General features: G+C 43.5%; 1 protein-coding gene across 2 annotated transcripts in view; it reads left to right on the top strand.

Moving 5' to 3' along the window:
* Positions 1–13,145, top strand: part of SLC9A3 (solute carrier family 9 member A3) — a 192,121-nt gene that overhangs the window by 89,704 nt on the left and 89,272 nt on the right. For both annotated transcript variants that reach the window (XM_056520134.1, XM_056520135.1), the window contains exons 6-7: positions 1,211–1,431; positions 11,316–11,518. In XM_056520134.1, coding sequence (XP_056376109.1) covers positions 1,211–1,431; positions 11,316–11,518 — 424 coding nt within the window. The remainder of the gene's footprint in view (positions 1–1,210; positions 1,432–11,315; positions 11,519–13,145) is intronic.

Genomic DNA, 13,145 nt, shown 5'->3' with positions numbered 1-13,145 from the left:
AGTAATTCTATCAAAATGTAATTATTTACCTACAGTAGATAAAATCTGTCCTGAGCATATCACATAAAATCTGTCTTGGGTATATCACATAAATCTGTCTTGGGTATATCACATAAAATCTGTCTTGGGTATATCACATAAAATCTGTCTTGGGTATATCACATAAAATCTGTCTTGGGTATATCACATAAAATCTGTCTTGGGTATATCACATAAAATCTGTCTTGGGTATATCACATAAAATCTGTTTTGGGTATATCACATAGGTGCAAGTACTGTTATATACCATATTATTTTAACTAAAAGATGTACTTTTTAGCAAAACATTTTTATAAATAACATAAAAAAGTCTTAAAAAATCCTGCTATGAAGTGTCTGCATCTAATAGTTTACAGTGTCAGACTGCTCTGACTGCTTCCCTAGTACAGTCCCTGATACAGTCCTATTCTTGGTTCTGGGAGAACAGTGAAGCTGCACAGTCCTCTTCTCTTGTCCCCCTGGGTACCTGATCGTGACATGGCAGGAGAGAAAGCTAGATACAATGGGGGGGGAGATTTATCAAAATCTGTCCAGAGGAAAAGTTGCCGAGTTGCCCATAGCAACCAATCAGATCGCTTCTTTCATTTTCGAAAAGGCCTCCGAAAAATGAAAGAAGCGATCTGATTGGTTGCTATGGGCAACTCAGCAACTTTTCCACTGGACAAGTTTTGATAAATCTCCCCCATTTAATGTGTGCAACACATCCACCTTTCTAAACAACAGAAATTACATACCTAGTCCCAACTTTCAGGTTGTGCTGCGACAACCCATTATTTTCCTGGCATACAGTTAATTTGGGGGTACAGTGGCACAGTTTATCTAAGAGGAAAGTGGTACAGTTTATTTGCAGACACTTAGAAGCTTATCCCTGCCAAGGCCAGTTTGTCTCAGAAGGTGAGTGCTGGAGCACACAGCGGTAAGAGTTTGGCACAGTTTTGGATGTCGCAGAGGATCCGAGTGATCGGACCCTCTGAGATTAGACACTTTTTCCCTATCCTGTGGAAAGTTGATAAGCTTTTCAAAACTGGAGTACCCCCAGTAAAAAAAAATTGAGTATATATATATATATATATATATATATGTATATATATATTTATATATATATATATCTTTTTTATTTATAAAAATTTTTTACACAGATTTAACATTGACAATACATTTTGTTTTTCAGCATTACATTTTGTGGAATTTTCTGCCAAAAATATGTAAAGGCAAATATTTCTGAACAATCTGCAACTACAGTTAGGTACACAATGAAAATGCTGGCGAGCGGAGCTGAAACTATTGTGTTCATGTTTTTGGGAATTTCAGCTGTGGATCCAAACATCTGGGTGTGGAATACACCCTTTATACTTTTGACCCTGCTGTTTATCTCTGTTTACAGAGTGATTGGTAAGTTGTTATTTATGGTTTACATTTATAATATTATTTTGAAGGAAACAAGACTTTATGGTCCATCCACAAAGAATATGCTGCAGATTTTTCACTACATTTAAGCTAGTTTTCTGCACAGGCTTTTTATTTTTGTATATTTTTTTTTGGGGGGGGGGGGGGGAGGGTGTTTGGGGGTAAAAAAAAATCCACAAAAACTGCCTCTGCTTTTTGCAGCATTTTTATGGTGTTTTTACACCTGTGTGGAAACCATTGGTCAGATGCAGAGCGCCCGGCCTATGGAGTGCAAGGAGATAAGTAGTGATTCTTTTAATCACTGCTTACGTCCTCTGGCCATACAGTATATAGTGATGCATAGCTCACTGCTGTATACTGTCTGGAGCCCGGACTCCTGTCACTGTACTAACTGGAGTCTCTGCTCTTGGCAGGACTGAGCTCTGCCAGTGGCTATACAGCCACAGGTACAACTTAGGCTGGACATACATTGTATGGCTCCTGCCCAGGAAGAACAGTGAGGGTGCATTCAAACGCTATTTGTTTTTGCAGGTTTTCCACTACGTATGTGAAAGGGGGCAGGCTCTTCTCGGCTGTCCGCAGCAGATTTTCCACGGAGGAATTTACGCTGTGGAAAATCCGCCGCAAGCCCCATTGAAGTCAGTAGGGACTGCGGCGGATTTTCCGCTGCGGTAAATCTGCTACGGACAGCCGAGAAGAGCCTGCCCACTTTCAAATACTCAGCGGAAAACCCGCAAGAAGAAATAGCGTGTGAACGCACCCTCAAGCAGCAATCTCTGTGCAGCGCACCATAAATAGTTTAATATTTTTATTTATTTGATTTGACCTGTTTATTTATTTTAAACATATTTAATTAAAAGTGTGATTCCTCCTTTTTCATTCAGCCAGATACCAACCCATCAGCAACAGGCTGATATTACCAGTGTAGATGAGGACCATAGTTTTTAGCCTTCCCCAACCTAAATAACACCAGCCTGCTACCGTCTTTGCCCATGAGCATAGTTTTTTATGCTACTTGCCTGTGGCAGTGGGTATTGGAGGTATTGGGGTAATAGCTGTTTCGAAGGCTGACGCTACGCTCCGGCTTAGTGATATAATCCATCTTTAAGATGGCTTCCACTACAAATCATTTTTTACAACACATGTTTATTTATAAACATTCCCCCAAAGCCCTTGTTAACCATTTTATTTTAAAAAGTGTCCATCGAATCCACATTCACACACCTGAAGTGACAGGAAAAGAAATACACAAAACTTTGCCCAGATCAGGAGAACAAACTGTACATGAGATGGAGGAATGTGGGGATGACTATGGTGGAAAACTTGTTCCATTCATCTTAGGCCTGATGTGATGTGGTTTGTGCTTCTAATGTTGTGTGTAGGGATGAGCGACTCGCATCTGACAAATCCGAATTCATTAAGAATTTCAGGAAAAATTTGATGCATAACAAACGTGAATATAGCCGCTATTCTGTCGAGCGAATTGCTTCATTAAACTCCATTTAGAGCGGTCCAGGCTCCAGGGCATCTAAAATGGCGGATCCACATCTGAGGACATGGGGCAAGGAATCCTGGGAAGGCAGGAACAAGGGTAGGAGGGATGACCCTGAATCGCATGCAGCCTATCAGCAGCCAGTCACCCCTCTGATGTCACAGCCCTATATAATCGGCAGCCATATTGCAGCCAGTCACTTCAGCCTTTTACTGCAGAGAGATAGAAAGTTCTGTTGCAGAGAGAGGGACAGAGAGCAGTGTGTTTTGCAAAGAAAAGCAGTTTTAAAGCAGCGATTCACCTCCCAGTCACTGCCTACAGCGTTCTATTACCGAGAGGGACAGAGAGCAGGGTGTTGCACAGTGTGTTGCACAGAACAACAGTGATTCAGCTTAAGCACAAAGCCTGCCTAGAAGCACTGATAGGGAAGGGAGTGAGATTGAGAGAGTGCAATTTTGGGTGTAGTGCACAGTGACTGTGTGCTGCATCACTGGTGTGTACTACTGGTGTTACATAGTTACATAGTTACATAGTTAGTACGGTCGAAAAAAGACATATGTCCATCAAGTTCAACCAGGGAATTAAGGGGTAGGGGTGTGGCGCGATATTGGGGAAGGGATGGGATTTTATATTTCTTCATAAGCATTAATGTTATTTTGTTCCATGAATGTATCTAATCCTGTTTTAAAGCTGTTAATTGTTCCTGCTGTGACCAGTTCCTGAGGTAGACCATTCCATAAATTCACAGTCCTCACGGTAAAGAAGGCGTGTCGCCCCTTGAGACTAAACTTTTTCTTCTCCAGACGGAGGGAGTGCCCCCTCGTCCTTTGGGGGGGTTTAACCTGGAACAGTTTTTCTCCATATTTTTTGTATGGGCCATTAATATACTTATATACGTTTATCATATCCCCCCTTAAACGTCTCTTCTCAAGACTAAACAATTGTAACTCCTTTAATCGCTCCTCATAGCTAAGATGTTCCATGCCCCATATTAGTTTAGTCGCGTGTCTCTGCACCCTTTCCAACTCCGCAGTGTCCCTTTTATGGACAGGTGCCCAAAACTGAACAGCATATTCCAGGTGAGGCCGTACCAATGCTTTATAAAGGGGGAGTATTATGTCCCTGTCCCTTGAGTCCATGCCTCTTTTGATACATGACAATATCCTGCCGGCTTTGGAAGCAGCAGCCTGACATTGCATGCTATTCTGTAGTCTGTGATCTACAAGTACACCCAGATCCTTCTCTACCAGTGACTCTGACAGTTTAATCCCCCCTAAGACATACGATGCATGCAGGTTATTAGTACCCAGATGCATAACTTTACATTTATCCACATTGAACCTCATTTGCCAAGTGGATGCCCAGACACTTAGTCTATCCAAGTCATCTTGTAACTTATGCACATCCTCTATAGACTGTACCGTGCTACAAAGCTTGGTGTCATCTGCAAAGATAGAAACAGAGCTGTTAATACCATCCTCTATATCATTGATAAATAAATTAAACAACAGCGGGCCCAGTACTGAACCTTGGGGTACACCACTAATAACCGGGGACCAATCAGAGTACGAATCATTGACCACCACTCTCTGGGTACGATCCATGAGCCAGTGTTCAATCCAGTTACAAACTAAAATTTCCAAACCCAAAGACCTTAACTTACCTGTCAGACGTCTAAATATTAAATATTGTGCTCAAATACTTTTTTAAGCGTACTGTAGCACATTGTACTCCACTCATAAGTGCATACCACATACGTACATCTAAGTGGTGTACTATTTTGTTCGTGTTAAAGTCTCAAGGGCCTAGATACTGTGAAAGGCCAGGCAAAAGTACTCACCGGCTGATGTTGTACACAAATACTTTTTTAAGCATAGTGGAGCGTATTGTACTCCCCTCATATACGCTCTGAGTATGTCAGGCAGAAGTGCCAGAATGTGCGCAGAGTAGCGGCAGAGGCCTAAATTGCAGCCAGAGGTCACAGCAGACTAGGGGTGAGTGGCAGCAGGAGTCACAGCGCGAGGCCTGAGCTCCCGGTTTAAGCTAGCGGTTGTGTCTCAACCATCAACCCATCTGCCGTCATCGATTGGTTAACACGGTAATCCACTTCATCACAAGTGACATCTGACCCCGCTCAGTCAACAGTCGGTGGGTTCCTCAGACACAATCCTCAGTTGGCATGGCCCGTGAGCTGTCCCTGTCCTCCCATTGCCTCTTTCCTATTCTGTTCCCTCTCCTAGAGAAGTATCTTATGCTCTGGGTTCAGCTCCACTATTTAATGAGGACGATCTAGAGGACAGTCAGCAGCTACTGTCTATCCAAGAAATGGAGGAGACATCCGCCGCTTCTTATGCTAGGCGGCCAAGTAGTGAGGAGGAGAGTGGCGTGGGAGATGGTGTTGCAAGCATTCAGGCTCCAGAAGCAGACACTGTTGAGGAACCTGAGGAGGACATCAGTGATTTGCAGACACAACTCGATGATGATGATGAATCTGATCGCACTTGGGAGCTAGGTACAAAAGGGGCTTCATCGTCATCAGGAGAAGAGGGTTGCAGGTTGGCTGTGAGGCAACAGCTGAGCCAGCAAGGTCATAGCATGGTTGGTAGTCAGCATGGTGGCAGAAGTAGAAAGTCTGGAGCCAAACGTGCCCAGGATAGACCACCTGCTTCGCGGCAGCCTACCTTCCCCAGAGGTAGTGAAACAGAGGTTCCTGGAGTTGTCGGCAGTAGCAGTCAATCAGTGCAGACTGTTGGTGAAAAATGAGCTACTCGGCGGTGTGGCAGCTTTTCATCAAGCATCCGGAGTAGCTTAACCTGGCCACATGCAAGATGTGTCGGCAAAAGGCGAAGCAAGGCCAGGGTCCCAATGTTGGCACCACTGCCCTGAGTCAACATATGCAGCGTCACCATAAAGTGGCCTGGGAAAACCGTTGCTCCGATGTGGTGGTCCAGCCTGCTGCATCACCTAGTGACACCCCGTTCCCTGTTTCAGCCAGCCCAGGATCCACCTCCTCAGCTAAAGGGAGCTGTGTGTCATACCCATCTTATGTCGCTCCAGATGCTCCTGCTCCTACATTCCACCAGCAATCCATCTGCAAAGCCATATCCAAGAGACAAGAGTATGCGCCCACTCATCCAATGGCACAGAATCTGAATGTGCTTCTGTCCAAGTTGCTGGTGCTGCAGTCCCTATCTTTTCAAGTGGTGGGCTGTGCACCTTACAGAGAACTGATGGCTTGTGCCGAGCCGAGGTGGAGAGTGCCAAGCCTTCATTTCTTTGCAAAGCAGGCAGTACCAGCCCTGCACAATTTTGTGGAACAGAGGGTGGGCCAGTCCTTGAGCCTGTTGGTGTGCACCAAAGTGCACGGCAGCGCCGTCGCGTGGAGATGTAATCTCCTGAATGTGGTTCCTGCACAGCCACAACAACAACTGGACAGGTCACGCCAATTCTGTCTTCACGCTCTCGGGCCGTTGGTCCTGTGACAGTTTGCAACTCCGCCTACTCATCCTCCACTGTGTCCTCAGCCTCCACTGCACGGACAAGTTTCAGTGCCCCTCCAGCATACCATGTGTGCAGAGCACAGTGGTGTCACGCTGTTCTTCACATGGTTTACCTTGGCAAACTGAGTCACACAGGGAAGGAACTGCTAAGTCATTCATCAAGAAATCGAATCATGGCTTACTCCATGAAAACTGGAAATGGGAACCATGGTGACCGACAACAAGAAGAAGATCTTCTCTGCTCTTTTCTGCTCTGCGACAAGGAAGCCTGAGACATGCGCATGACACATGACACATGCTAAATCTGGTTGTTAAGCGGTTCCTGAAGTGTCCCTCCCCATCTGAAAGACATCCTAACAATGGGAAGGGAACTTTGCATGCACTTCAGCCTTTCATACACCGCAAAGCCCACCCTTCTTGAGCTGCAGCATCAGAACGGCATCCCCCAACATAGTTTGATTTGTTACGTTTCCACACGTTGGAATTCCACCCTCCATATTTTGGACCGATACGAACACAGAAAAGCCATCACCGATTTCTTGATGATCCAAGCGGATAGGGGATCTCCCTTGTGTAACTTCAATGTCAACCAGTGGCAGCTCATACGTGACACCCGCCATTTGCTCACGCTCTTTGAGAAAGCCACATTATTAGTCAGTCGCTAGGATTACGGGATGAACAACGTCATTCCACTGCTTCATCTACTACAACACATGTTGGAAACAATGGCTGGTCAGGGCACTGGAGACATGGCGCCTACATCTCACAGCCACATGAGCCCTGTGGGGGCTGAACTGGAGGAGGAGGAGGAGGGGCTCAGTGGAGCACAGTTTAGGTTTGACGAGATGGGTGGTTTTTCTAGTCATCTGACAGGAGAGGAGGAGCAGGAGCATCTAGAGAAGCTAGAGGGTTATGAGGAAAGCGAGCCAGAGGACCCAAACACACTGTGGCAGTATGCAGTGCAGATCAACTGGACTTCTGGGCAGCCAAACTTGATTTGTGGTTGCAACTAGCAGAGTTTGCCCTTGAAAAGCTGTCCCGCACGGCCAGTGGTGTGCCATCAGAGCGGGTGTTTAGTGCGGCGTGGTCATAGTAACCCCAAGGGAACTCGTCTGTCCACAAAAAATGTGGAGAGACTGACCTTTGTGAAGATGAATCAGGCATGGATCAGCCAGGATTTTCACCCACCAATGCCTGATGAATTAAAGTAGATTGACCATGGTGCCACACAAACACTTCACAAATATGGATAGTGCAAAACATGTTTAAGGTGCTGTTCCGCTGTTCCCCAGTTAGACATTCCTCTCCATCAGACCACAAGTAGGTATTAGGGATGTGCATTAGCTAAAACTTAACTTTTCTTAGGATAAAATACATGTACTCAATTTTTTTTTTAAATCAAACAAAAGGAAAGGTGTGCAAAAAACACCATGGGCCACCTACACCACCAAGTATTGATGTGATGCAAAGACATCTAAAAGGTGGAAGGGAACAACGTATGGTCCATTGTAACCGGTGGGGGTAAAATCTTCCCCTGTAAAGCCCTACTCTCGCATTATTAATTCCCTTCTTTTTCCATGGTGACCTGCAGCTCCTACCGGAAGACCTAATAGTGGGATTTTGCGTAGATGAAATTTTTATGATGATGCAAAAAAATTCCAGGGCTTTTGATTCTAATACTGTGAAACAGACTTAAAGGAGTAGTCCAGTATTGTAAAACGTATCCTCTATCCTAAGGATAGGGGGATACGTTTCAGATCACGGGGCGTCCCAGTGGTCGGACCCCTGCGATCTCCCGTAAAGAGCCCTGGCTTTCTGGCTGACACGCCCCCTTAATACAGTGCTGTGGCAGAGCCGGAGATTGACAAAGGCAGCACTCCAGCTCTCCCATAGTGTCGTATTGAGGTCTGCCGCTAATATGTGCGGTGGTTGACACGACCCCTTACCGCAGACAGCTGTGGCCAGACCCCACACGATCGCAAACTTATCCCCTATCCTTAGGATAGGGGATACGTTTTTTAATACTGGTGATCTCCTTTAATATTTCTAAATAAAATTATTAAATAAAAAAAATTAATTAAATTAATTCTAAAAGGTAAAAAAGTGCTGCATATAAAATAAATTTTGCACCCATATGACAGCAGGGAAACCATTTCATAATTTATCTGTAGATTAATTAATTTAATTTATCAATGTTTTATGGTGTTTACCATTCTACATAGTAATTCATGTTAGCAAAGTGCTGGCTCTTAAATGTTGAGCCAGGAAAAATTTACAGTGCTTGCTCTTATAAACTATGCCAGGAAATTTATGAATTGCAGTATATGTTACGACAAACTTCCAAAGCAACCTTGTTAGGTCAAAGTATTATGATTGTCTTACAATCTGTATTATACTGTCTTGCCAACTCAAATACATGGCGTCTAGCTGTTCCATTATGTGCTACACATATCTGTGCTAAGTCAACACAAGATAGTACAATGATTGGTATTTTGTAGGGCATTGTACTTTTATAGATTTTTTTTCTTTTATTGGAATATATTTGATAGAGCCATTGTTGTATATTTACATAGCTTACATAGTTATATTCTCTTCCTGAAACTGAGTCTAAATTAATAATGGGGTTAGGTAAGAGCTTCGGTAAAGTATATATGTTAATGTCCCTCCCAACTCAATCTGTAAAATTGTACAGTTCAGGGAATCAAAAAATGCTGTATATTTACCCATCAGTGTACAATGCCACATTTCAGTCCAACCATAGGACTTTTTTCAAGCCTGCATTTTCAAACGAAGCATTGTAGACTGATGGGTAAATAAACAGCATTTTTTTTTTTTTTTGATGCACTGTAATGGAGTGCCACATCTCTACTTATCTGGATATTGTTGATTCATAAGGCCAGGAGTCAGGCCTTGGGAAGCAGAGCACCCACTTTGATATTACAAGATCTTATGGCAATGCCAGTCTCTTTTATTATTTTGTCCAATTTTACATGTGTATCTAAAGGTTTAAATATCTGCATTCCAATGAGGGCCAATCTTGATGATTGTTTAATGAGCCTTCACAAGAAAGTTAAAGGGGGCACTCCCTTGGAAAACAATTTTATTTGCATATCAACTAGCTACAGAAAGTTAAAGATTTGTAAATTACTTTAGTATACTGCTGTATACTACAGAAAAAGTTGAGTTGTTCTTTTTTGTCTGACCACAGTGCTCTCTGCTGACACCTCTGTCCATGTCAGGAACTGTCCAGAGTGGGATAAAATCCCCATAGCAAACCTATCCTGCTCTGGACAGTTCCTGACATGGACAGAGGTGTCAGCAGAGAGCACTGTGGAAGCTGATAAGTACTGGAAGGATTAAGATTTTTTAATAGAAGTAATTGACAAATATGTATAACTTTCTGGAACAAGTTGGTTAGAAAAAAAATATTTTTCACCTGAGCACCCCTTTAAGGTTTATTATTTAATTTTTTATAGTATTCCTGCGATGGGTGCTTTATGCATATTTTAATATTTAGTCCATCCAACTTGAACTCTTTTCAGACTTATTATATCTGATGATCTTCCTTACTTGTGCCCTCCCTTAATAACACCTTGGAAATCATCAATGATCTACAATTGGCTGGTAGTAAGCAAGCTGTATAGACAGGGAAGTTTTATCTGAATAGTTAGCACTGGACAAATAGGAAAATATACAGGGGAGCATATAGTGTGTGTTTCTAAGTATGAAAGCTGTATTTGTTTTGTTACTTTAAAATAAAAATAGAAGAGGCCCTGTTTAAAGGTATGAATGAAACATGCTGGTTTGCTCAGAGGGCTCATCGAACACTTCAAGGTGATTGCAGGGTTCCGATGAGCTTGGCAATGTTTCATTTGGACAGATTCATATGGGATTATATATTTGTGTCTACTGGAGAGGAGCATATTACTGGCTACAGATGGACATATTACTGGATACAGGGGGTGGCATATTACTGGTTGCTGTAGGAGCATATTACTGGCTAAAGGGGGGCACATTACTTTCAAGAGGGGGAGGGGTATTTTACTGACTACAGAAGGGGAAAATTACTGTTTATAGTAGGACACATTACTAGCTACATGGGGGACTTATTACTGGCTTTATGAAAAAACATTTCCTGCTACAGGGGAGCATATTACGCCAGTTATATGCTCCCCTGTATAGCCCCATGAAGCAAGTAATGTGTCCTCCTATAACCATTAAGATTCCCCCTCTGTAGTTAGGAGAATATTACTGCCTACAGGGGGCATCATTATTATTATTTGCTACAGTTGGGAACATTACAGACAGGCTACAGGGAGCATTATTGCTAAATACAGTGGGGCATTATTGCTGGCATTTTACTGGGCAAAGGAGCATTCTTAATAATTACAAGGGGCATTGTATCTGGCTAAAGACAGCTTACTGGAGATTTGGACATTATTACTTGCTTCAGGGAACAAAATTACTGGAGAAGGAAACATAATAAATAAATAAATAATGAATTCATAATAAATAATGAATTAATAAAACATGAATAAATCTATTCATTAATTAATAATTCATTATTACTTGAAAGGGGCAGTATTACTGTAAAATGCATGTGATTTACATTGTTATGGGGGATCTCATTCAGGAAGAAACTACTGACAGAGACTTTGAACAGAGCCTATGGTACTAGTGTGAGCTTGTCCTTATTTAGTCAACATTTATAACTGATCGCTTCCTTGGGAGTATTCGACTGGAACACCTTATTAGTTATCCGTAGGGGTTACTTGGCTTAAAAAGATTGAGAAAAACTGCTAGGTATACCAAACAGAAATGACGTCATTTCATAGAATTCAACTGTTTTAACTAACCTCACTTTCTGTTTTTCTTAGGTGTAATTGTTCAAACATGGATTCTAAACCGCTATAGAATGGTACAACTTGAAATTATAGATCAAGTTGTGATGTCATATGGTGGACTGAGAGGTGCTGTTGCCTTTGCTTTAGTGGCTTTACTAGATGGTGAAAGGGTAAAATCCAAGAACCTGTTTGTCAGCACAACTATTATTGTTGTTTATTTTACAGTCATATTTCAGGTATGTTTGTTTCTGTAACAACAAGATTTACTTTCTATGTTATTTATTTGCCATTATGTCTAAGATACATATAATGCTATACAGAGCTGAAGTTTGTACAGAAGTGTACTTCTCTGTGATTGGGTATTTAATGTTAAAAGGATAGTCAACTATTTTGACATCTGTAGAAAGATTTAGCAAGGAAACATTTGTAATGTTTGCTTTTAAAAGTGTCAGAAGCATAAAACAAATAGAAACAACCTTACATGTCATAGAGACATATCAAAAGTTTTGATTGGTGGGGGTTTAGGTGCTGGGACCCCCACTTAACAGTAGGAGATGCTTTTAAGTGAATACAGATTTATGAACAGGATATACCATAAATGTCTAATAGATGAAGGCCAATCACAAGCCACACTGTTCCTAAAACTAAATAAAACAGTCCGATTGGCTGTTTTTGGCTTCCCAACCACTGCGGCATTAGGGCCAGAGAAGGTTGCCAATCTTGAGATAGGTGCCACCTCTGGGTCCTGCATCTATTAGACATTTATTGCCATTCATGTGAAAAAAAAAATGCTAAAATTATTGAGCAATACTATTAAACACAATCTTTTCTAAAGGTGGCATTTCCTTATACAAAAAAAACACACAATTCTGAAAAAGCAAATCCACAAACCACCTAACCTAAATTTGTACGGCCAGGACCACTCCTGTGTTGGCCATTAAAGGGATACTTCAGCCTTTTTCCCCCACGATCATACATCTTATCCCCTATCCTATGGATAGAGGGCTATGTGATAGCTTGGGGGTGTAGGGTAGGTGTCACGATGCCGGCTGGCAGGTAGTGGATCCTCTGTGCCAGAGAGGGATTGGCGTGGACCGTGCTAGTGGACCGGTTCTAAGCCACTACTGGTTTTCACCAGAGCCCGCCGCAAAGCGGGATGGTCTTGCTGCGGCGGTAGTGACCAGGTCGTATCCACTAGCAACGGCTCACCTCTCTGGCTGCTGAAGATAGGCGCGGTACAAGGGAGTAGGCAAAAGCAAGGTCGGACGTAGCAGAAGGTCGGGGCAGGCAGCAAGGATCGTAGTCAGGGGCAACGGCAGAAGGTCTGGAAACACAGGCAAGGAACACACAAGGAACGCTTTCACTGGCACTAAGGCAACAAGATCCGGCAAGGAAGTGCAAGGGAGGAGGTTAGATATAGTCAGGGACCAGGTGGGAGCCAATTAAGCTAATTGGGCCAGGCACCAATCATTGGTGCACTGGCCCTTTAAGTCTCAGGGAGCTGGCGCGCGCGCGCCCTAGAGAGCGGAGCCGCGCGCGCCAGCACATGACCGCAGGAGACGGGAACGGGTAAGTGACCTGGGATGCGATTCGCGAGCGGGCGCGTCCCGCTGTGCGAATCGCATCCCCAACGGCCGAGACAGAGCAGCGCTCCCGGTCAGCGGGACTGACCGGGAAGCTGCAGGGAGAAAGACGCCGTGAGCGCTCCGGGGAGGAGCGGGGACCCGGAGCGCTAGGCGTAACAGTACCCCCCCCCTTAGGTCTCCCCTTTTTTTTGTCCGGTGACTGCCTCCCCTGGGATGAGGACACCGGGAAGGAATGTATGGTTTCCTCAATGGCAGGCAGTACAGCAGGAGTAGGAAT

This window comes from Hyla sarda, chromosome 5, assembly GCF_029499605.1.
Source record: "Hyla sarda isolate aHylSar1 chromosome 5, aHylSar1.hap1, whole genome shotgun sequence".
NCBI classification, from domain to species: domain Eukaryota; kingdom Metazoa; phylum Chordata; class Amphibia; order Anura; family Hylidae; genus Hyla; species Hyla sarda.
The sequence above is the reverse complement of the archived record's forward strand: the minus strand, read 5'-3'. Positions and strand labels throughout refer to the sequence as shown.